We start from the raw sequence: 25,554 nt of genomic DNA on the forward strand, positions 1-25,554 counted from the left end.
CGTTGTTATTCACCTGTACTGTTATATTCGGCTAGTTCCTACCTCATTATATATATATATATTTACTATGATGGGGATATTTCTAGGTAAAATTCTTGTGTTAATTTTGATAGAGAATCAGCGTCAAATTACAGTTCGGCGCATGAAACGGTGGAAAATGGTGGTAACCGCAACACAGGCCAGTTGTTAATAGATGGCGCAGCGAGTAGTTTTTAGAGGGCATTGTGCAAAGATGAAAGATCACCTTTGACAAGGTTTACAATTGTATTTTTTATGGATTATGTGTTAATATATTTATTTTTTCTTTTTTACCTACAAAGTTTTGGTAATTTTTTCTCCTTGATTATATCGGCTGAAAGAGAAATGTATAAAAATGAATTTGGAAAAAAGAAACGTTATTTTGAATTTTTGCCATGGTTTAGATCTCTTTTCAAAAATAAGTGAAAAATAAGAGGATTGTAAGGAGTAAACAGTTTCTGTATGTTTTGTTGATACTAAATAAGTTTCTTAAAAATGGTAAATATTTACTGGCCGTTGATGCTGTTTCCTTCTCATGCTCTGAGTAAACATAATGGAAACAGATGTGAAGAGTGACAAGCCCCCCCCCCCCCCCCCCCCCTTTATAATGGCCCATTCAAAGAATCCTGGATCCGCCCCTGGAGATATCGATTTACGAATTATTGGCAGATTAAGATGAAAATGAAAAGTAGACAAAATTTGATAAACACTTTAAGTTACAAATTAATTAAAACATAATGGTTAAACAAATCCATTCCTACTGTTTTGCTTGCAGATCAAGTTCGAAAACCATCTTGATCGTTTTAATTTTGATAAAGTTGTGCCTTTTTTAAATGAATTTTCCTCAGACTCGTTTTTAGGCATGTTAAAGGTCTCATTGTTGAACTAACCACTTACATATGTGTCCTTTTGACGTTTCTTTTCTGAATCTTAACAACTTTGATAGTTGATTATTTAAAATTATGATAAATTTTTTATTGTTTATTTTGCAATAATGTTTATTTTGTCAGATTCAATCCTGAAGAGAGAGAGAGAGAGAGAGAGAGAGAGAGAGAGAGAGAAGCGGGGAGGGGGGTTATAATATTTTACAACTCCTGCGCTCGCTCTCAACATATGGAATATGTTACATTTGGGAGAAAACGTCACGGCGGGCAGGGAATCTTTTTTTTTCTTTTTACTTAGGATAGACGACCGTCTATCCAAGCATTTACAAACCACATATATAGTCTCCTTGAGATTATGTTTTTAAAACACCCAACAAAATTGATTTGTTTTGTTCTTTTTTATTATATCATTTTATAGAGCAATTAAATAATTTATGAATTAAAGCAGATAGTCTGTTGAAAGACGAGAGAGAGAGAAAGAGAAAGTGTGTGTGTGTGTGTGTGTGTGTGTGTGTGTGTTAGAGAGAGAGAGAGAGAGAGAAAGAGAGAGAGAGAGAGAGAAAGCGAGGGGTATAATCAGTGCCGGATTTAGAGGGGGGTCAGGGGGGGTCCTGACTCCCCCTTCGGTTTCTGCAAAATATATCACACCAATCTTTCCTTCTTGAAATTAGACCCTGCCTAATCCTCTTTCGAGATGGAGACTTATTGTGCCTCCAAATAAACCAGACTGTAATTCAAATGAAAATAATTTTAACAGCAACCCCTCAATCAAAATGTGCCGAACCTGTTGTAATTTGCATAACAGTAAGTCGCTCAGCGCAGTACGCACTACTCGTATCTTCTTGACTGGTCACTTGACAGCTGCACACTATGAGGACAGGACGCTGATATGTGTGATGAAGTCGCACTGCGGCAGGGTCGAAATTTTCATTCAGCTTAGAAAATTGTACCAAATTTGTCATGTGAGTAAAAGCTTTTCGTGTTTTTTACGAGTTCAAACTACCAGAAAATAAATTCAAGTTGGCCTAAGTAGTTGACTGGATTTGAGAAATGTTGCATAGTGATATTTTTAAAAATCTTGAAAAGCACATGCTGCCAGTAAAAACACAAATATAACATGAAGAAAGTTATATTAGATAGTTTGATTTTGGTGCCCAGATGCTGCCACTTCAATGTCACTCACTGTACGTAATTAGGCCACCTGAACACGTTTCGTATTTTTAACACTTTCATAGTACATGTACTTGATATATTAGTGTGAATCGTGAGTGCTCAAGTTAAAGAGAAATTTGAGAAACCGATTTTTCAGCTTTTACCCCAAAATCTTATTATGACGTCTCCCGTAAGATGGCGTATGTGTAAATGTTAATTAATTACGTCACTAAACACACAAGATATATTAATTACCCAAAAGAATGTATGTAAGGCAGTAAATAAGGGGTTTTGGGCGAAGGGTGACAATATCCTTAATTCCTTAGTCTTTGACTGGGTTTCTATACCTAGATCAATCTAACAGGATCGATTCATCTCCGAGGGTTTTCTCGCTAAATTGCTTTTAACTTAAGCGGCTTAGATGTCGTACGCGTACTGAAGTTGCTAAACAATAATTCATTACACCTTAGCAGCTTCACTAGGCGTGATAGACATCTAAGCCGCTTAAGTAGATTGCAATTTAGCGAGAAATCCCTCGGAGATGGATCGATCCACAGTTAGTACAGTAGGGTCTGGAAACGGTCCCTTTACCTTGTAAACGCTTTCCAAAAGTATTGGCGGCATAATTTCTTGTGATTCTTCCCATGGTGAAATATCAAAATTATTTAATCTTATATACAAAACCCGTTTTTTAAATTTGGTTTTCAGTTAGCCTCAATGTGATTTTTTTCGGCATGGGCAGAGGTTTTTCCATTTTCAGTTAATCTAATCTTCATTCGGATTCTCTGCTTTCGAAGACTGAAATATCACCATTTAAATGTCATTTTGATATTTCAGAACCGCAAACGCCTTTGCCGAGTTTCTGCAGAGTGCACGTGCGCCTGACTATTAGGCTTTCCTGGTCTCCGAGACGTATTTTAAAAGCTGCCTCAGATCCAGATTCATTCGCACCGCAGATGTTATATGTTGAAAATTGTACATGGTCTCTCTCTCTCTCTCTGTGATTTTAAAACACATAACAACATATTGAAACGGTGCTCTAAGATCGATCATGTTCTTTTTAGATTTTCAGTGTTTGCAAATAAATCACACATTTCAAAGTTGAGAGTAAAAGTGCAATTATTACGATGTTGAAGTTCGGGTAAGATTGTTTATTTAGCCAATCAACTACCTTATCATATTATTATAATTTACATTGTATAAGTCAATTTTTATTGTTAATATTTACACTTGTGAATGACAAGCAATTTATGAAAATAAATGCGCTTTTTGGGGGTAGTTTTTGCTCAGTCTAAAATACACAGAATTATAGTAAAATTGGTATGTACTGGATTTTTGAACCTGTACTATTCCCTACTTGAATGAATTTTTGTTCTCCAGATTAAATCTAAAAGTGCTTTTAAATTTTAAAATTGATGAAAAATTTGAAATTAACACAAAGCAGTTTCATTATAATGGCACGAATTATTAATTTGAGTAAATTATGAAGGTGCCAATTTTCAGATTTATCATTTCCGGTTAAATATCGGCTGTCGGCCTATTCTTTGTCCAATGAATCCAGTTCTGTTAAAAGACTGTTCTATTTCCTCATTATCTAATATTATTTGAGCACATGAGTCCTCCAGTAAACATTTGTTTGTTCGTGGTTTTCTGTCATTAAAGATGCCATATAATAAATAATACATTGAAAATTTGGTCTTTGCTTGTAGATTGAAATGAATGATATGAGTGAGAGAAAAAGCCGTCTTGTCTTTGGGCGAGTCTATCAAATGTGAGGGGTGAAAGGTGGAACAAGTCCATTCGATTTCAGGGGTGTCATATGGGGCGAGTTCACTCTATTTTAGGGGTGACAGGTGGGGCGAGTTCATTCCATTTGAGGGGTGACAGGTGGAGAGATTCCATTCCATTTTATGGGTGACAGGTGGGGCGAGTTCATTCCATTTGAGGGGTGACAGGTGGGGCGAGTTCATTCCATTTGAGGGGCGACAGGTGGGGAGATTCCATTCCATTTGAGGGGTGACAGGTGGGGAGATTCCATTCCATTTTAGGGGTGACAGGTGGAGCGAGTTCACTTTATTTGAGGGGTGACAGGTGGGGCGAGTTCATTCCATTTGAGGGGCGACAGGTGGGGAGATTCCATTCCATTTGAGGGGTGACAGGTGGGGCGAGTTCATTCCATTTGAGGGGTGACAGGTGGGGAGATTCCATTCCATTTTAGGGGTGACAGGTGGAGCGAGTTCACTTTATTTGAGGGGTGACAGGTGGGGCGAGTTCATTCCATTTGAGGGGTGGGAGGTGGGGCGATTCCATTCCATTTTGAGGGGAGTCGGGTGGGGCAAGTTCATTCCATTTAAGGGATGACAGGTGGGGCGAATTCATTCCATTTGAGGGGAGACAGCCGGGGCGAGTTCACTTGATTTGAGGGGTGACAGGTAGGACGATTCCATTCCATTTTAGGGGTGACAGGTGGGACGAGTTTACTTCATTTGAGGGGTGGCAGGTGAGGCCATTCCATTCCATTTGAGTTTTGACAGGTGGGATTACCCCATTTCATTTGACATGCCTGTTTCTATAAACAAATTTAAATCTTATGTATAGATTGCAAGATTGAAAATTTATACTTAATATTGAAATTTAGATATTCTTTCAGCAGGTCAGACCTTTAATGTCCAATTTTATATTCATTCCCCAAAGAAAATTACACACTTTTCTCGATTGAAAGCGAAACTGTTATCACAACTCTATAATATCTTCCCTTTCCCATTTAAATATTGCTGTACTGTGTATTTTCTATCAATATGAAAAAATAACAAGGAATTATAGAAATATTTATTCGGGTTTGATATAAGAAATAAATGAAATTGAGCATGATATATGTCAACCAAAGACCTTGTTGTTGCAGGCCCGTGTTGCAGTTTCTCCGTGGGCTTCTGAAATAACAAAACAACGCATACAAATTTTGATTCAACTGACAGATTGAGATCATTTTGACTTATTCTCGAGAAGCGCATAAGATCTTATTTGAACATTTTCTTTTAAACATATATGAAATAAATTACACATAACATGGATGAAAGTTTTAATCAAGTTTTAATATACATGTAGTTGGTCGTGTAATGGAGGAACAGAATACGGCACACTGGAGACGGTAGTCAACCGGCGTAAAACTTTCATGTGTAAACCATCGCTTTATTAGCAATTGACATGTGCGTGAACGTGTGTTGTATTATATTAAAAACACTTACCTTACAAAAAGATCTTTGACAGCATGAATGGATTGCCAAGGTCTAATCTGAAACAAGTAAGAGAACGTTAATAGCTATGTAGACCCTTCTTGTAGTAGTTATAATAATAATAATAATGATAAAATGATTCATTCTAAAAATTGCTTATTTTTCCCGGGTGAAATGATCAATCCATTACAGTACATAAATATAACCTAAAAGAAATCGTTAAAGCCATCGTAATTGTCTTCAAAAGTGACGGTTGAAATGTTAATTAAATTTGACTTTAAAATTGTTGCCAGGGCAGGCTTCTTGTATCCAAAACTCAGAACTATGACAATAAGGTTAATATTATCTAAATGAATCGGTCTTTTTTGTGCAGCTATGTTTATATTTACACGAAAACATTTTAATTTAAGTCACAAATGCGCTTTTAATTGCCAGGGGGTCATACAAAAAATTTTACACGTGCAGAAGTAAATATAGCTAGTTTGACAGATTTCAAGCAAACTTATTGTTTCATCAATGGTCAGCTGATAGCACCATTTCTCCTGTACGTTTGTAGTCCCAAAGCATTGTAACCAACATATTCTGACATTGTGAGTGAATACGTACAAGTAACAATGGGCATAATACAACAAATCGCGCTACTAATATCTACAATAAATTTTCTCTCATTCGGTTGCACTTGTTTTATTGAGGGAGGTTATTGAAGAAGTAGTGCTACTTACCATATACTTGCTTCTACGTCTTATAAAAGCATGAACTTGTGAATTCACCACACATAATGTTGCAACTTCACTCAACTGTGCCCAATTGCAGAGTGAGTATTCAGCTTGCACTTCGACGGGCAACTTATTGTTATGCAAATTACAACAGATTTGGCCCATTTTGGGTGAGAGGTTTTGGCTAACACTGCTCACAAATGTTCACTGTCAAATATTAACAGTACATTTTTGATACAACTGAAGTCCACTTGTTGTTAAAATACACTGCTTAAATACAAAAATTACTTTTAAAAATCATAATCGAATAAAGCGTTTTTATGACTCTGTCTATATCTTAAAACCCAAGATCCACAGTATTTTGTATAATGAAGCCAATCAGTAGAAATAGTTTAATATGGGTAGGACAAATGGGTCCTTTCTATATAGGTCTAAATGCTCGCTAACATTGTCATCCCGAGCAAAGTTGTATTGGTCACACATGAATTTATTTTTACTTTGATACCATTCTTTCTAAATATTATGTAGGCTTTAAAGGAGAGAGGTTCGTTGAAAGAAATATTTTCAATGCATTAGTATATGGAGTTTCAGATTTGTGTGATTTCCAAAGGAGACAACAACGATTACATGGCCATTTTAACACCTTTTATCTGTTTTTTCTGTACGAAAGCCTGCAATCAATGGCGGGTTTGGGGGGGGGGGGGGGGGTCAGGGGGGGTCCTAACCCCCCTTCGATTTCTGAAAAAAAATCACACCAGTGGTCCCCTCTTGAAATTTGAATTTTGACTAGCTGAATCACATAGTTCTAAACCGTACCAAATAGCACCGTTCGCCCTCTATCAAATTTTTTCGGGGCCCTTCAGCGGGCCTGTCAGCGGGCCCCGAACTTCTCGCCAAGGGGGGGGGGGGGGGGGGGGGGGGCTTCGCATCCGCGGACTCCCCCTTTCAAATAATCCTGGATCCGCCCCTGCATTGTACTAGTGTAATTAATATTGATTAAATCAATATGTAAAGATATACATGTACATGCAAAATCACTGCTTTAATTGTACCATATTATATGGAGGCGAGGTGGGGACGGTGGGGGTTGGAGCTAGCGTACGTGTTTCCGCTACGACTCTCCTCCCCCCTCCCCCCTCCCGACCTGAGGCGGAGTCCTATTAAAAAAAAGCCTGGTCAAGCATACTCGTTCACATGTTAAATCGAAATCTCATCTTTCACAGACAGGCATTTTATATGTCAAAAGATTCCATTACAACGAAATTGCCGGTAAGTATCGATCCATTGCAAAATCTAAGTCTATCCACTATTCAGTTTTCGAAAACATCAAATGAAAAAAATATTGCATTAAATTTGAAACAACATTAAATGAAAAAAGAATATTGCATGAAAATTAGAAATAACACTGAATGGAAAAAAATAAAACTCCCTTAAAATTTGAAATAATATTATAGTGAGGAATGACGACAGCAGTCTGGAGCTTTCGAACGTTTATTCACCGACTCTCGCTTCATACAACTTCACAAATATTTATACTCAATTTCTCCGTACTGATCACGCATTTTCTTGTTTTCTTTTCCATTGTCTTTGCGTGATTACAAAATATTTTCCATTCGCATGTTGCATGTCACCATGCAACATTTCCTTATTAGGTAATCCCGAAGAGACTTGTTTTCAATTAAAGATATCTAAAATATTATTTGGATTACTCATACTTGGGCCTTATCCAAAACTCAGTTATCATGTGATAAAAAGATGATCAAAATTAAAATATGTTATGAAATTAAAAAATCACATTAACTGTTACTGACTTTGACCTTTTCCATCTTTTTCTGACACTAAAAACATGTTCTACACTTGTTGACTCTTGGAGAAACTTAACTTACACTCAATAACTCTCTGTCCTTTTACTCTTTTGATTCCGTTTTAATTGTTATCTGCAACTACTGAAAGTGCAAGTAATTTGCTTTACAACAATAACATTGAACAAAAAAAAAAAAAAAAAAGGCGTATAATAGTGCATGAAAATATGAAACATTGCATTACAAAAATTGAATGAAAAATCTATTTATTGAATATCGTAACACGTACCATGCCATAAAGGACCTCGCATGAGAGGCATCGGTAAGAATGAATCGTTATGTGCCGGTATAGATCGGTATATAAATTTTCCAATTACCACCACAGCGCTAGAATTGCAAGTGCCAAGTTGTCACAAAAATTGAATAAATGATCATTAAAATTAAAAACCAAATAAAGATAATGAATAAAAAAAATTAATTAAAACAAAATGATTTAAAAACAAAAAATAAAGATATTGTAAACAAAGCCATATCATCAATGTTCGCAGTGGCGGATTTGGAGAGGGGTCAGGGGGGTCCTGACCCCCCCCCCCCCCTTTTAGATTTCTGAATAAAATCACACTAATATTTCCCTCTTGAAATTAGAATTTTGACTAGTTAAATCATAGTTTTGAATCATACCAAATGGCACCGTTCTCCCTTCACGCACACCAGGGGTGGGTGGGGGGGGGGGGGAGGGTCGGCTTCGCACCGCGGAACCCCCCTTCAAAGAAGCCTTGATCCGCCCCTGTGAATAGATATCCCGTGTGGAAGTTTTCAAGTGGGTCGACCATATTTCGACCTCGGACAAGTTAGTCCCCTATTCTGAATGGGACCATTTTCAGATAAACCTTAGATCTAATGAACGAATGCAACATTTCAGGGGTTGAAAGTTCCAATTCATTTAATTTGACACGTAGCCTACTGATCTAAATCGGGTACTTTTGTAGAATACCCCCCCCCCCCCCCCCCCCACCCTGTAACTTCCTGAAACTTTCATTTTTCAAACATTTTTTTTTACATTGTCTTTTTCACCTATGTCAAAACTGTTGAAATGAAATGTTTTTGTTATTACCTGTGGTCTTTTTATTAGTTTTAATCACGTTTAATCCACCCCATTGAAATACAATGTGAAAATTTACAGTGTACCCGCAGTCAATAACTTGCCGCGTTTTCGTTGGCTAACTCTACCTTATTTTATGTGAACATAGGATTGATACATTGTATACTTGGACTTCCTCTGTGAAATTATTATGAGCTACTGCTTGTTCACATAAAATTACCTTAGAGTTAGCCAACGAAAACGCGGCAAGTTATTGACTGCGGGTGTAAATTGAAGATTCTAACATTGTATTTCAATGGGCTGGATTAAACGTTATTAAAACTAATAAAAAGTCCACAGGTAATTACAAAAGCATTTTATTTCAACAGCTTTGACATAGATGAACAAGGAAATGTAAAAAAACTGTTTGAAAAGTGAAAGTTACAGAAAGTTACAGGGTGGGGGGGGGGGCGGTACAAAAGTACCCTAAATCGTTCCCTTGAAGCCGTAAACAGAAGCTTACAATTCGCTTGCTTGCTTCAAAGACCTCTCTGCACGTAAGTTACATTTTATTTTGTTTGAAATTACCCTTCCCTGTGTTTGCTTTCAACTGTTTTTTTTTTCAAGTGTGTTGCGGTGTATTGCGCAATTCAGCCCTTGTCTGCTATGCACCGATGCTACTTTTCGTTGTGACAAGACAACACTTTACACATTTTCACTAAGTTTGAACCGTGCAACGGGTGCGTATTTTAGTGCGACACATATTTTGCGGTAATCATAATTTTTGAGATATTGCATTCAAATCAGGACAGGAATTCTATGTGACGTGAAAGACTATCTTGTTTACCAGAGTCACCTTTGGGGCCTTTAACGAGTATCAGAAATCAACATCCGGAGGAAAACGGAAGGGAAAGATCACAGTGCTAGCTTCCATCTGTCTTAACCCTGACTATGGGGATGTGCACCTCGTGTTTACAAGGTTATAGTGATGATCTAAATGAACCCTCTCCAGTGAGTTATTCAATATTTTCAGAACACTGCTTTCTGCATTGCAAAATATTCCAGAATTTTGCTGCAGTGTGTACGCTTTGGGATTTTTTTTTGTCTACAGACTACACTCCCTTTTATTTTTTCCCAATTGAACAAATATTAAACCCCTTTATGTGAAAGTTCGTGAGTAGTAGGATTTTTCTCAAAGAAAACTAGCTTTGATACAAAAATACCAGATATTAATATCTTATACTGTAAATATTTTTTAAAGCGTCACTGTAGCGGTTAACTGAAATGAACTTACACCAGTGCCGTATTACTCTTACATGAATATTATTTTCTAATTGTAACTTTAAAAGGGTCGAATTTAGTAAGTATAGAAGTTTGGGTTTAAAAGCCAAAGAAAGGATAAATTATGTATTTTCCATTGATTTGCTAACCAGGAAACAAAAAGGAAACGTCAGGCAGAAGCAGCTGAGAAGAGGATTAAAATGGATGAAAGTAGGGGAATAAGAGACCCAGAGGCTGTGAAAAGAAAAAGACAAAGGCAGCAAGAAACTGAAGAAAAGTTAAACAAAATGCCAGATAATGCCCAAGGTCTGAAGGTAATGTAGAATATGTTCTTACTGGAAAGGCAGATTTTCTTCAATATTTCAAAATGGAAAATTTGGCACTGTTCACATGAAAAATCCAAATTCCAAAAATCCAAAAAGCCATTGGCAGTATCTAGTGATCTGGGCCCCGAATACCCTGCGGTGTAATTATAACTAGCAGTGCGAGTGCGTCGTTTGCAAAGCTGTAATTGATTCTCGGCTGCACACGGAGGAGATTCTGATGCCTGGACGCATGCACAGTAGTATCTCTAAACTGTGGATTTCATCAGTTTGCACTCATATCTGTCGTGTGTATATGGACATCATCTTCTTCATCTTGTTGTTGCACAAAATCAACAAACACATTTTTCAAAGCAGCCGCGACCGTCATTTTCTTTCTCTCTAACTTATTACTGCGCATGCGGCCAGGTGTCAGAATCTCCTCCAAGCGCAACCGAGATTTAATTACAGCTTTGGGAGTAACTCGCTCGCACTGCTAGTTAATTACGTCACAGGGTATTCAGGGCACAGACCGTGATCACTAGATACCGCCAATGGAATTTTTGAAATTTGGATTTTTCATGGGAATGGTGCCTTGTCGTAAGTAAACAACTAACCTGTTTCAACTTATTTTTATATCTGTAAACAAGTACAAGCTGTTAAATACAGTGTTTTCCACGGTCACGTGACTTCCGCTAAATTCTCCGTGAGAACACGAGATTTTGCGGGATTTGAAGTTTCAAGGGGCAAGTGTGGAGTGTACATGACGGATGCCATATCGACGAGTGCTTGTTTTGATCTGAATTTTCAAGGATTTGTAACATGATAACACCTGAATTTTTTCGAAAACACATTCATGCGAGTACTTGGAATAGAAATTTAACGGACGTACCTGATGACTTTTCCAAGAAAGAACTGAAAAACGTATCTCATAGACAGCAAGGATATACGATAAGAAATTTGTGCGGACATTCAAAAGTCTGAAAGCTTATTATCCAAGATGGATATGTGCAGAAAATCTACACAACATATTTAGTGGACCACTCTGTGTCACCAGAAAACTGCCATGTTTAAAGCTAGACGAAAACAACAGGCCATATTTGAATCAGAAACAGCCTAGCTAGCCTACTTCAATCAAGTCCAGGGTCAAATGGCTGTGTACAACATTCATGTGTATGATTTTGTTTTGTGCACAGAGAAGGATCTCTTCATTGAATCTGTTCTGTTTGATGCTGTTCATTGGGCACCTGTGGTTCCTAAACTGACCAGTTTTTACAAGACATTCATTTTGACAGAGTTGGTGTACGCTACTATTAAACATTTTTTTTTTTCATTCAAAAATTTATTCTGTACATTAGCTTTATTCTGTACTGTAGCTTTATTCTGTACATGCATTTAATACCAAACTGAGAATATGTGCAATATTATTCTGCATTGTGATCTTGGGTTGTGAAAATCTTTAGTGTTTTATTTTCATGCTGTTATAATAATCCTTGCATGATAATAGTCTTTTTTTTTTTTTTTTGAAAAAATATGTTTTCTTTTTTGTATTTAATTACATTGTGATATAGTAATGTTTTTAATTATAACTTGGTCTCAGATGATGGTGCTTTAAATTAACATTTCCCATGTAGGTTGGTTTAATTTTACTCAGGTGTTAATGTGCAGCTTTTTTAGATTAATTTTAATTGGAAGATGGCACGATGCTAGTGCATTTACCGGTACTAGTACAGTAATTTATTTGCCGACTTGGACATGCAACAGCTCAGCAGTGAACAAATCAAATATCTTTGTGATTATATTTTTTTACGCAGTTTTACTTTTCTAAATAAAACGATGAAAGAAAGTAAATTTGCTGTGATTAGCTTCTTCAATATAATTTTTCTACTCCTCTCCGTCGCTTCGGCCCATGTCGCACTTTAAATACTGTTTAGCCATTTTGCGTGACTTTGGTAAATCAGCTGATGGTACTGCATCAATAGTCATACTTTCTTTCCTGTTTGGCTTCCCGGATTGGAAGTGACAGCCACAGACTTTGAAGTTGTCAGTTATATCTTTCAATGAAATGTTCGAACGACCAGTGGCACTAATCCATAGCAATTTCGGACGCCTGACCTTTGGAAATACAAAAAAAAAAAAAAAAACATTGTCTATTCTACCTCTCCGGTGGCTGCAGTTATACACACCACAGACAGTTGTCATGACCACCCATTACCGATAAATGCAAAGAGCGGGAGATCTACTTTACATCGAGACGGCCGTCCATGAAGGCCCCTTCTACTCTTGCCCCCTGAGAAACAGTCCCGCACAAAATGGCGCGAACTGCGCATGCACACGATTTCATGGAAAACACTCTATTTATATATAAATATTACTGTAATTCAATTCACTGCAATATTTTCATATTAAAATTTTCAATGAGTCATTTTTTTACAGTGGCATGTAGGATGAAGTGACATACAGATCCAAGTTTTTGTGGATCCAAAACAACAGTTCATGTGGATATGAGAGAAGTTGAGCTGTATGACAGACACTTGTTTACAAACTGCATGACATCATGCATTTAACGGTTGTGTAAATTTTTATCAATCTGTACAGTGTAAATGTCATAATGTGGTGCCAGTGTGCAATAATACGCACTCTTTGCTTAAGTCCAATAACTTTCTAACAGATTTATTGTAACTACATATTACAAAATATGGATAAGCAACAAATTTGTGGGTGCTGAGATTTGTGTTGTTTAAATTTTGTACCTTATATTTCAAAGCTTTGTCAGCAGTTTTGCATGTTTTTATTCCAAAGTCAATGCTTATTATATGGAATGAGATACTTAGTACTCTTTTTATTTTTTTTGGCAGATCTTTCAGTTGATAGTGGTAATAGAAATTTTCCAGATTTTCATGTAGTTATGTAAAAAACACCAATTACTCTAATTGCTAAATGGCCAAGCATACAAAGTTATTTCTGTGCATAGGGCCATTGGCTGAGGAATTTGGGCTAGGACAAATCCCTCCTTCAGTGATTTTTTCAAAATGTCATTTTTATTGTTAATGGTTTAGCCTTTTCCTTTCTCCCAGACTATCAAGAGTCTACTTTTGGATTATCGTTAGCCAACATCTAGAGGAGTACTGCAGTGATAGGAATACTAACTGTGTTTACATTGTGGGCCTTCAACAGCCCTCCTCCCCCATCTCATCCATTTTTCACTGCCTACAGCTCTGGGGTATTCACCCAAGTTAAAAAGAATAAGTCAAAAAATTTTTAATTGCTTTTTATTTTCTTGAAAAGTTCTAGAGTAATATCTTTCATCTTACTGTAAACAAACAGTACATGGATTGTTATTTTTCTACTTCAATAAAGTTATATTATACTATTATAGTATAGTTATAATTTTTTGCAAACAAAAACAATCTTCATAATATTCTAAAATCAGTACAAATTTTGTTCTAATTTATGTTGCAAAAGTGTCACTTTCAAAAATAACTTGTTTATACTGGCAGTGCTGTTAATAACTGATTTAAGTTGAACTGATTTAAGTTGAATTGTACAGTTGTGGAAAAAGATCCAAGAACAATTCATCTGAACTGTAGTAGTAGTATAGGAAACTTGAATGTGAAAGCCTTCTTCAACATGCTGTCAAAGCATTGTGTTTTAGAAAATATGCATCACGGACATAATGCAAAATTTTTAAAGTTTTGATATAAATCTTTGTTCAACAAAGATTGCTATAATGTGGAAGCAAATAATTTTAACAAGATAAATGTCACCAATTTCCATTAAAAAAGAATGACCACTTAGTTTTTTTAATGACCGTCGTATTCCTAAGCCTTTGAAAGCCTCTCCTTCATCACGTTCTCCAGTTTAATAGCATCCGCAGCAAATTTCCTTATTCCCTCAGCCAACTTGTCCGTTGCCATTTCATCTTCATTTAGCATCCACCTGAAGGTCTTCTCATCCATGTTAATCTTTGTCAGTTCACACTGTTTTGCTAAGAATTGAAAGACAAGAAAATAATTGGATAATTATTTAGGAACTTGTAAATTTGTTGCAAATATTGGGCATTCATTTTCAACAAAACCATAATTATGCCATTTACTAATTTTGCAAAAAAAGAAAAATGCTACAGATGAATATTTAGTCAACAATCTTGAAGGCATTTTACCAAACAATTGCACATCAAAGGAACATGATACATGTGTATGACTCGGTTTTCATTCCATAATTATTTCACAGAGTTTGGATACAATGTTAAACAAATTCAGCTGCTCCAAATTAAGAATTGCCAACAAATTTAGTTAAAACCTGACCAAATGCCACCATATAGTTTCGAACAGCATAAATTAAGAAACACCCAAAGGTATCGTTTCACATCTCCTAAAAAAATGATATCTGAACCAGTATATTCTGCTGCCTTCTGTGCTATGTATAACCTATGGTCATTTTTGCCACACCTAATTTGAATAATTATGCTATTGCAGGCACAAAATTAATGGGTCACACAATACTACATCATTCTGAAGACTTTTACAAACTGGAGGGATGAATAATTAGGTCGAGTTTACAACCAGAAATTTGAAGATGGTACAGTTTTTTAACTATTTTTGGCTGACCAAGTGATTAATATTTCGTTTATCCCTTGGCATGTCATCTTAGTTTGAGTTTTATAAGAAACTAAAAATAGTGGTTTATATGCAATATAGGGAATCAGCGCTTGCTTCATACTTTAATTTTCTTTATGTAAGCTTACACTTAACAGGTACAGTGAGCATACCTTGTTTCTCTGAAAGGTACACAGTAACTTTCTCATTGCTGCTGGAAAGTTTTTCCAAAAGTGATGGGCTAGAAAACAAGAAATGAATATTTGAAATGGAAACAGGCAATGGAAAAGCCAATTGTCATCATGTTCAGTTTCCCATTTCAATTTAAAGACTCCTGATAATTCACATTGTTTCATAATCATTGAGGACTTGCTTATGGCAATATGTACAGATACTAATGAGTGTACATAGAAGAGTTTAATTTCATGTTTTTTTTAGGTACCTGATAGTGAGGAGGTCACATCCAGTAAGTGCTGTTATCTGTTCTGTATTTCTGAAAGAGGCTCCCATGACGACAGTCTGGTATCCAAACTTTTTGTAGTAATTGTAGATCCTAGTGACACTTTGAACACCTGTAAAATTGGCATAGATGTTACTTAAGACATTTCACAAATAAAGCATTTGTGTTTACAGATAATTAAAATGATTTTCTTTTAGAAAGATTAGAATATGCACTGGCTTAAAATGAGAACTCTGAATTTATGACAGCTGTAAAAGATATAATAGGCATTTGATATAGAGGATGCACTACAGTCCAAGCTTGCACTATTTGTATAATTCCCAATACATGTTTTTTCTTTAGTAAAACAGAAGAAGTTAAATGTTTATACACTGCTATCAGCCCAAGATTTTTTAATTTAGTAATAGTTGTCATTACAATGATTTAATTCTTATCATCATAACAAAACCAACCTGGATCTTCCAATGGCTCAAACTTCTTTTTGTCTGTGTTTTTCACATACCAATCAAAGATTCTGCCCACAAAAGGTGAAATGAGTGTCACCCCAGCCTCTGCACATGCAACAGCCTGCAAAAAATATTTTTTGCAACTTCAGAAAGTAGAACCTTGTAAAACAAAAATTAAATTGCAAAAATTTGGTAAAATGTTTCATATCCTAAAATCCATATGCAGTGCAATTTAAAGATGTTATTATAATATGGCAGGTTTAAACAAAACCAACCATTATGAATCAGACAGTAGAGCATAAGTGTGTATAAAAAAATTGAAGTATGTAGTACCTGTGCAAATGAAAACAACAGAGTCAAGTTGCAGTGAATTCCATATTCCTGTTCCAGGGTTCTGGAGGCAAGAAATTTAAAAGAGAAATATTATTTAAACATTTAAATAGTCAACAACAATAAATAAATAAATAAATAAATAAATTTTAAAAAAATCTTCATCTGCAGGGCAGGACAGAGCCTACCTATACAAAAACAGCTGTAAACACATTTTAACAAGTTATTACAAAATAGGCCCCTTTCAATAGGAGCTATTCATCATGATCAGTCATCCTTTCAATACAAGCAAATGTAATTGGTATAACAATTATTTCAGGTTTTTTTAGATTTGTTCTTAATTTAATATACAGGTTTTCTGTGCATGATCTTAAATTCTTATACTTTTAATGCAACTTACCCAATTTGAATGTTTTTTAAAAACATGATAAATAAGTGTAAGATTTATGCTTGTATATTACTGGTACATTATTTTCCTTCAATTTAAGGAGCACAAAGAAAAGCATTATAATAAAGTAAGGAACTGAAATCACCTGGCTGCCTCAATACCCTCCCAGGTAGTTGCAAGTTTGATGAGAATCCTTTCCTTGTCAATCCCTTTCTCTGTGTATAAATCAATGATCCTTCTGGCTTTTGAGATGGAAGCCTCCTTGTCAAAAGACAATCTGAAATATTTTTGTATAACATATACTGCTTATGTGACTAATATGCCATTACAGCATAACTGTGATTCTCCGTGAGCTTGTATTTCTAAGTATGATGGGCAATATGTTAAATGATTTAAAACCCACTTGTAAATGGAAAAGTTATGCAATAACAATCCTTTACTGAGGTCATGGTAAACATGTTGAAACATGACAGTGGATAATGGTCAAATATCAAAATAGATTCCAAACACTTAAGCATATTTTTTATGTATTATATTTGGAAAGGTAAATCACTATGGCATACCTTGCATCAACTTCTGTGGAAACTCTTCCAGGGATAATCTTCAGGATTTCTGATCCAAAGTTAACAAACAATCTGTCCATGGCCCAGTCCAACTGATCATCAAAAGAGCTAAAATAAAATGTAATTTTGTCATTGACCAGTATATCAAGAGTTATCAGACCATATTCAAATCAACAAAGAAGCAAAATATTATATTGTTTTTTTTAAACACACTTGAGCACCAATTACAGTGATTGTTTGATGTTTTCATGTCTTTTCCTTGTGAAATCTGTCTTAGTATTATCTATTCAGATTGGCCAAAGAAAAGGAAAAGAACTGACATACCCTCCCTTTGCTTTGGCATACTGAACTGCATCATCTATGAGGTGTTGATACTGCTCCATCTTCGCAGCAGCCAGGATCAAGGAAGGATTGGTTGTTGCATCTGTAGGTTTGTACTTCTTCATTGCTAAAAAAACATAAATACACTTTTACCAACTAATATCTTGTGGCTACTTGAAAACAAAAGAAAAAATAGAAAAATACCTATGAAAATTGTTATCATTAATCTTTATTTTATTATTATTATTTATTTTTTGCACAAGAAAAAAAAAGGAAAGTGACTAAAATATGCAGTATTTTCTGATGGAAGAAGTACAATGTTTGGTGTTCATGCTCGGTAATTATAAAATCAATAAAATTCAATTATATTTCCTTGGTATAAACATATCTGTTCAAAAAGAAAAAAAAATCACACACCAAGATTTGTAAGGAAATGATAGGAAAATTGAAAATCCCATTTTATCACTCAGTCTTACAGCATCTGTAATGCAGCCTCCATGACATTGTCATGACTTTCCATTTATATTGCAAGAGATTTCTATCATCATGCTCGACTGACTTTCTATTGACCTTGAATAAGGGTATGGAACTGCATGTCACGACAAAATCTCTCATCTAAAGTTTCATCAGAAAGCAACAAAATTGGAGATTGAATGTAAACAAATTAAACCAAGTGATAACGTCCCTGATAAAGGAAATGATTCCCAACAAAACAACTACGTGTTGTACCAATCAAGATAAATATTCGCTACAATAGTTCTTCAAAGGGAAGAGATGTACATATACATATTCTATATTTTAACACCTTCTGGCTACATTTTCCAATACCAGCCATGACCTCTTATATTAAGAAAGGAGACAGCATAAAAGATTTACCTGCATGGTTAGTTAATGGAAGTCTGTACCAGGAGATAAAATGAAAGACAGAATGGATGATTTGAGAGGATAAAAATCTTAAGTACTGTTTTATTTTTCATGTTCCTGAACAGCACCTGTCAATTTTTGTCTCTAAATGGTAAAAAAAAAAAAAAATTATGCAACTGGCATGAATTCAGGTGAGTCTGGTAAGTACACCTGTAAACAATGCACCTTTAGTTTGAATGGTAATTAAGATGCTGTGCTAATGATTGACAGGTGTAAATAAACAGAGACATAAATATGCAGAGACATAGATATTTTTAGAATAACTGAGACATTTCAATTCAATTTTAGTAATACATATTCTTGGTTTACTCTACCAATTTGGCTTATCTTCAATTTTTCATCAGATTTAGATAATCACTAAATAAAGGAGATAACTTTTATGGTGATAAAATAAATCAACAACCAGTTTGCTTTAAAATGATTATGGTACATGTAGCAAATTTATGTAAATCAAGATTTTAAGCTGCCCTGGTATAAAGAAATACTTTTAAGTTTGTTAAGCAAACAATAAAAACACTTTTCTTTCCTAAATATTGTAAAATTACAGGAACCTAAGTGATATGTTAAAGAAGTAATGACAGAAATTCAGTGTTTGAAATTAATGCTGGACTGTCTGCCCGGGGTTGACAACTTTCAGAATGGGCCGAAAAGTTTTCCCACCCAGCAGATATTTGGTCCAGCTACTTTTCAAGAGGGCTGGACCTTTGGTCCAGCGACTAAATTTCCTAAGAGGCAAACACTGATTTCATTCCACAATGAATTCCATTTATTCATCACTACGTCTTGCAAGGTTTTCAGGCTGGACATAAATCTACACTGGTAATTACTGAACCCACCTTAACATCACAATAATTCAGATGCGAAACTTTGCAAAATTTCTTTTTTTACACATTTTTGAAAATAAAAAGTAAGAATTGGAAAAATCACACCATGATTATTATTTTCATATTTTCTTTTGCATGAGAGAATATTTTTCTTATACAAATAAGAATTTAAGCTATTTAACTAAATCAAAAGAATGGATTTTATATATTCAGCACCCACAGGTACATGCGAGTATCATAACACTGACTTCTTGATAACAGGAGGTGTAATAACCAGGTAATATGTAAATCCGATTTAAAAAAATTAAAGGGAAAGTAAGTGAATCATTGGTCTAAAATGTACTCCAGGCAGACTGGAAGCTGTTTGATTTTATGAAAAACTATCTGGTCATCGATACCTGAATATTCTGTTATACCAAAATACCACAGAAAAACTGCCTTGTTGGGCTTATCGTTTAAATAATTTACGCAGTGCACTAAACGTAATACTATTTAGAACTACCGACTGTGTAAACACAATTTACCACTACCCACCTTCAAAATCGCCCGTGTCAGCCACAACAACAGTGTGATCCTTGATCTGATCCAACACAGATGACATCTTTGCAGCTTTTGACACCGGCTCGTTCATAATTTATGCTTATATAACCCGATCATACACTGAAATAGAACGCTGTGGCACGCTTTCTGTCGAGTCACACCGCGAAGTTTTGACCTAAAGAGATAACGAAGTTCACCTCCAGGTTCGCGGAGTCAAGACAAGCCAAAATTAGGGTATAATGTCTTTATGTTGTATATTGTTGGCTTATTTTTCTATTTCTTTACTGAGATACCATATATAAAAGTACAACAAGGGTATATAAACGCTTTCAAACACTTAAAATGTACAATTTAAAAAGATTCTCTTGAAAATAACACCACCTAGTGGGTTGATGAATATCAACAATTTACTTCCTGTGATCGATTTTCTTCCAAGTTGAGTGTATGGGTGACACAAAGATAACAGCTGTGCCGGTGAATTATGCCAGGTGGAAGACGACTTCTCCCTAGATCACAGGCAGCGTCTAACCTTGTGCATCGGTCTCCAAAATCTGAGAGCAATACGAGCAACGGGTCAGTTAAACGAGAGTAGCAGTGCAAATGTGGCTGCACATTCAACATGTGTTTATAAGAAACCATTTTAGTCTGTATTTTGTCTTACTTATTTATATCATTAAGAAGGGAAATGATAGTTATAAAGATAAAGAAATTGTTTTATTATCTTTAGATATTTATCAGCCAAAAGAATATGCTAAGAGGATCATGATTTTATGTTAATAACACGTCAGCTTTAACCACCTTGCTCCTGTTTGAAAGACAATGCTGCCTCCGCATCATATGATATTTTTGTAATTTATCTATTGATGAAATTGATATCCAGTGCTTTTAATATCATTGTCTAGCCTCTCTTCCATTGAATACAAGCATAAACGTTTTTAATGTAGTCATTTTTTATTTATACAAATGAAGTAAAATATTATATTTTTTATTGTTCATCTTTTAATAATTATATATTTATGAAGCAGAAATCAACAGCAGCTCTTCTCTACCAAAAACTTAAGTGGAACCACTGTGAGGACTCTTATAGTTTGTCTATAATCTCTTGACTCATTCACAGCAGCAGCACTCACTGACTCATACCTGCAGGTACTACTCAGCATGCATTTATAAGACTTGCATTCACTTTAATGGTGGATCTTGGAGACTGATAATTTTTATGAATTTTTTTTTTCAGAAATACCCCGACTGATGATATGGCTAGTCAGCAGCAAGTCATTCTAAAACATGTTCATATCCCAGACATTCCAAGTGACTCCAACCTTCTGTTTGAACTGATACTGTTTGTCTACTGTGTAGTGGCTATGTGTATGCAGTACATCAATCTATACAAGACAGTTTGGTGGCTGCCACATTCGCATGCTACTTATGCTGTGGTGAGTGTTAAATAGACAGTCCACTAGCACATAGAAACATGTTTTGGCTTTTATCAAGTTTTTCATATTTATTTCATTGGTAGCACTATAGCATACAGTCTAATTTAGCCTTATTTAAAATTATTTGATCTATAAATGTACAGTACATGTAGATGAACATAAAATTATTGGTTATCTACAAATAGTAAAAATATTGAGTTTTTTATTGATGAAAAGAGTGGTTGATTAAAGTAAACAATTGAGTGAAGTCATTCTATAAAGTTTTGTGAAAACTGCACTGCAGATGTTGAAGTGTTTATATATTAAGAATTATTTCTCTGTATATGAAAAGCATTTGTTCAGATATATTTTGATCTGATTGTAAAGAAGCAACTTCCATGGGCATTGATATTTTCTTTTCTAATTTTTCAGAATTTCTACCTAATTGACCCCCATTTGGTGCTTTTTCTAGTCTTACTTTTTTCTAGAAGACTGATATGGTGCTGGGTGAAAGAGGCGAGTATTTTATGGTTCTCGAAGCCTCAGGATGAGTATTTCATTTGAGAATGTTTAAAAAATCTAGCACACTATAGAGAATCATACTTTTATTATTATTTCCAACTTAAATGAGTGATCAAACAGTAGAATCTTAATATCTGCCTTGCAAATAATTTTAAAATCTATTCTTAAGGTTTATGGTGGGAAATCCAGCAAATCTTGCTGCTATTGGTTTGTGCAATTGCTGAAGCTGCTTGTAACTGGCTGTGCCTTGTCATTATTTGGTTGGGCTGCTTACCATGTGGTGCTTACTCATACCTTACTACACAGTCTTTTCTTGTGTTATCCGTAAGTAGATGATTTTCTTTGCCTTTGTAAGATGGTTCCTATTCTTTCCATTTTTAGCTACAGTAGCTGTTACTGTAACATTAGAATGTATAGTCATACGTGTATATAAATTCTCTGACACAATTTGCTTTTTTTAGCTAGTTGTTATGTTAGAATGTATGAGTGATATACATGCTTACAAAAATATTTTTATAATTTTTTTATAGATTGGTGATATATTTCATACTGTTTGGACCAAACGTAAAGCCTCTGTTTGACAGAAGTCTGGTATGGCCTGCAAGTGTATCAGATAAAAGCTCTCCAAAGCATCGCTCTAGAGATAGAGATAACTCTGAAATTGTGCTCAGACATACGTGCTCATCTTCACCAGAGGCTATAAGAGAAGAGGTGGAGAGTTTTAAGCAAGATTTTAACAACCGTGTGAAGCAAGTCCTATTCAACTCCATGCTATGTGCTTACTATGTAGGCTTTGTCCCGATATCATTTGCACAGGTATTGTAAATGTTCTCAGTTGATCATTAATATTGTGAGAAATGTTGATCATTTTGCCTAACAGGATGGTTAATGTTTGAAATTTACCTTTTAAATTTCAGAATTTGACCATATAGTATATGTTAAGCACTTATCCTATGAAATATAGACTTTGGCTTGTTATGAAGAATGATACTGGATAAATTTCATTGAAGTCTCTTAGAATGCCCCTTCCCCCTAAAATGAATACCCAAGTTAGAGTTGCAGGTCACAAAGATTATCATTGGAATCCTAATTTCACCTATGCAACAATATTTGTAAGGATATTGCAGTACATGTAATTCTTAAACTGAGGAGATACTAAAACTGTATTGAAATTGTTCTAACTCTGTCACTAGCATGTCCAAAACAACTGTGACACTTGTTGGGTGAGTGGTGTTGTAGTGAAAACTGGAATTATTGCTTTTTTTTGTGATGCAGTGAGCTCCACTGTCAGTAAATTTGTTTCATTCAGCTTCTTCTAAATGTCTTATTTTTTGTTGTGAGATGAATGTTTAGATGAGTATGTTTGTATATGTTGCTGTTTACCATTCTACCAGGGTAAGTGAATCATGAGTTATGTCATTTGTTGTTCACAGTCTGTCGTGTTTGAAGTCCAAAGTGAAAATTTTAACTACATGCCCATTAAAAATGATAAGTTAATAGTGAAATTTCAAAGAGTTATAACAAAGCAAAAGTATCTTTTTGTAACTTCTGTACTAGTAATTGAACCTTCTTTTGAGGGCTTGTTTTTAAAAGGGCATCATCAATTAATGCAATAACAGAAATTGCAATGTAGCATGAAGCCATTTTCTGTTTCATAGGTTAGTTGTCTGTGTTGTACTCATATTAGTCATCTGTTTCTCTCTTTTATTTTTTTCATTATTGAAACATTTTTTATCTCCCTTGAGTGCTTTAGCTTCATTGTATCATTTTATTTTACATTGTTAAATATCTGGAGCAATATTGTTTTACAAAAGTAATATCGATTATCAGTATAGTGTCTACTATGAAAAAAAAACTTGGAATGGCATTTAGAAGTGTAAATAGTTTTCTCAGTGTTTTTCATGTCATTTGACTGCACGTTTTTTCCCAAGCTTGCTTACTTGAAAGCATCAATATTATCAGTATGGGTAGTGTATGCTTCAAGTCAAACAAACTTCCTTGCAGCTATAAACAAAATTTAAACACGAACACCTATAATAATAAATAAAACTGAAAAATTTTTAGTCTAAAGTATGACCGTCACCTCTGTGAGAAATGCAACCCATTTCTCCATGAAGCTGCAGTCGTGTGCCAGATATACTGAATTGACTGAAGAGGTGATTTTATATATTTTCAGAACACATTATATTATGATGCCTGGTGGGTAGGACAACATGTGGTGCTGGTGTGGATCAGTGCTTTCATCATGTTCATGGTGCACTTCTTGTCACCCAAATACACAGACATGCTGCACAAATGTGCCCTGCATCTGGGACGATGGCAGAAAGTGGAGGGCAGACATGCACATGTGCCATACAACCCGTAAGTTATAGTGCATCTTATATAATATGGTGAAAAAGTTATACAAAAAATAATAATAATTTAAGGTGAAGGATTCTAATAAAAAACTGAAGGATTTTAAATTTTATAATTGCTGAATCTTTTGCCAAGCATTTCTATCATGAATTTGAGGTTGTGATAATAAAGGGATGTTTTTTTCAGCTGGTCAGAACTTCAGGTGTGGCATCAAGGTGCACTGGTCAAACATGTTAAAGGTTTATTTAGAGCCGAAGGATTTAACAACACAGCTGAACCAGGCAACAGCATGCACACAAGATTTTATGTAAGTTGGCAAACGATTTTGCACACTTCTCTTTTGATGTGGCAAAGAAACATTCAAGGCAAAGTCATATGTATGTACCAATATGAGAACAAATAGAATATATAAATGGACTGAACTTTATTTTGAGAATTTCCCTAACGTAAAATGTCAACTATTTACCATCAAGTTACCAATGCAAACAACAATGCAATTGCAGTAAAAAGCTTACAGTGACCAAGAGTTTTCAAAGTTTAATTTTTTAAATTTAGAATAATATTGTTTTTCACAAATTAATTAAGACTTTGTTTTCATGTAGTTTCTTTTTTACCACCCTCTTCGTGTTGGTGGATGGCTGCTGCTGCTGACAACTCTCCTCATTGGCTACCAGTTTTTTACCCTGACACAGTGCACAGAATGGAGCCACACTCTGACACTAGCCGTCATATTGTTTGCCAACTATTACATTCTCTTCAAGCTCCTCCGAGATCAATTTATACTGAGACAATGTTACAGAGATGAGAAAACATTACTTCAGCAACCTAAAGAGTGAATAGAAAATGGATCTTGGTATATTTTATTCCTGGGTCGTTTCCTTTGAGAGAAAAAAATACAAAACATCAAAAAATACTTTTTGTCACACCAAGTATCAAAGGCTCACAAGATTTTATTGGTAATATGGTGACACATTTTAGTTTGCCCTTGTGATAATATTAAATATTTCCTTATGATGAACTGTATCTCTCCATCCAGGTATGCACCATTTTTCACTTTGCCTTTTATTGTAATAGTATTGTTGTTGCAGAAACAGTATTAGATATAAAACATATAATTTCTGTGTGCATTTGTAAATTCTAGGAATAATTTATATCAGCCTCACTGGATAAGATGTTTCCTTTCTTTTGACTGCCAGGAAAGTGATTTTACTAGGCAAGTAGTCTTGTTTATATTAGCATTGATATTGTATTTTTAGGAAATATATGTTATTAAGAAATGACTATTTTTGAGTTAATTTCTTTATATATATTAATTTTAATGTTTTGCATGATAAACATGCTCTTCATTTGGGGCAAAGGATTTAAATATGTTAGATTTTCATTGATGTATGTTAAAAAAATG

General features: G+C 35.0%; 3 protein-coding genes and 2 long non-coding RNA genes across 6 annotated transcripts in view; 3 read left to right on the forward strand and 2 right to left on the reverse strand.

Moving 5' to 3' along the window:
* LOC147764329 (uncharacterized) overlaps positions 1-3,745 on the forward strand; it is a 44,994-nt gene extending 41,249 nt beyond the window's left edge. For both annotated transcript variants that reach the window (XR_015332069.1, XR_015332070.1), the window contains one exon: positions 2,892-3,745. This is a non-coding gene — a long non-coding RNA (uncharacterized LOC147764329). The remainder of the gene's footprint in view (positions 1-2,891) is intronic.
* A 1,068-nt stretch (positions 3,746-4,813) lies between these two features.
* LOC106166374 (uncharacterized) lies at positions 4,814-6,092 on the reverse strand. The gene is made up of 3 exons (XR_001238791.2): positions 6,010-6,092; positions 5,300-5,346; positions 4,814-4,984 (listed from the first exon to the last, which is right to left on the reverse strand). It is a non-coding gene; the product is annotated as an uncharacterized LOC106166374 (long non-coding RNA).
* Positions 6,093-9,717: 3,625 nt separating this feature from the next.
* Positions 9,718-13,845, forward strand: LOC106166377 (small VCP/p97-interacting protein). The gene is made up of 3 exons (XM_013544911.3): positions 9,718-9,897; positions 10,320-10,481; positions 12,906-13,845. The coding sequence occupies exons 1-3, from the start codon at positions 9,838-9,840 to the stop codon at positions 12,918-12,920; spliced, it is 237 nt and encodes a 78-aa protein (XP_013400365.1). The 5' UTR covers positions 9,718-9,837; the 3' UTR covers positions 12,921-13,845.
* LOC106177275 (transaldolase) lies at positions 13,726-20,050 on the reverse strand. Its single transcript, XM_013560004.3, has 9 exons — positions 19,858-20,050; positions 17,579-17,702; positions 17,255-17,362; positions 16,837-16,968; positions 16,307-16,367; positions 15,980-16,094; positions 15,510-15,639; positions 15,241-15,308; positions 13,726-14,457 (listed from the first exon to the last, which is right to left on the reverse strand). The coding sequence occupies exons 1-9, from the start codon at positions 19,952-19,954 to the stop codon at positions 14,291-14,293; spliced, it is 1,002 nt and encodes a 333-aa protein (XP_013415458.1). The 5' UTR covers positions 19,955-20,050; the 3' UTR covers positions 13,726-14,290.
* Positions 20,051-20,244: 194 nt separating this feature from the next.
* On the forward strand, positions 20,245-25,432 carry LOC106177276 (transmembrane protein 39A). Its single transcript, XM_013560005.2, has 8 exons — positions 20,245-20,436; positions 21,098-21,296; positions 21,708-21,791; positions 21,967-22,121; positions 22,328-22,613; positions 23,974-24,158; positions 24,339-24,459; positions 24,755-25,432. The coding sequence occupies exons 1-8, from the start codon at positions 20,345-20,347 to the stop codon at positions 24,986-24,988; spliced, it is 1,356 nt and encodes a 451-aa protein (XP_013415459.1). The 5' UTR covers positions 20,245-20,344; the 3' UTR covers positions 24,989-25,432.
* Positions 25,433-25,554: the final 122 nt, after the last annotated feature.

Source organism: Lingula anatina, chromosome 1, assembly GCF_051362555.1.
Source record: "Lingula anatina isolate TDL-2025a chromosome 1, LinAna3.0, whole genome shotgun sequence".
Lineage (NCBI taxonomy): Eukaryota > Metazoa > Brachiopoda > Lingulata > Lingulida > Lingulidae > Lingula > Lingula anatina.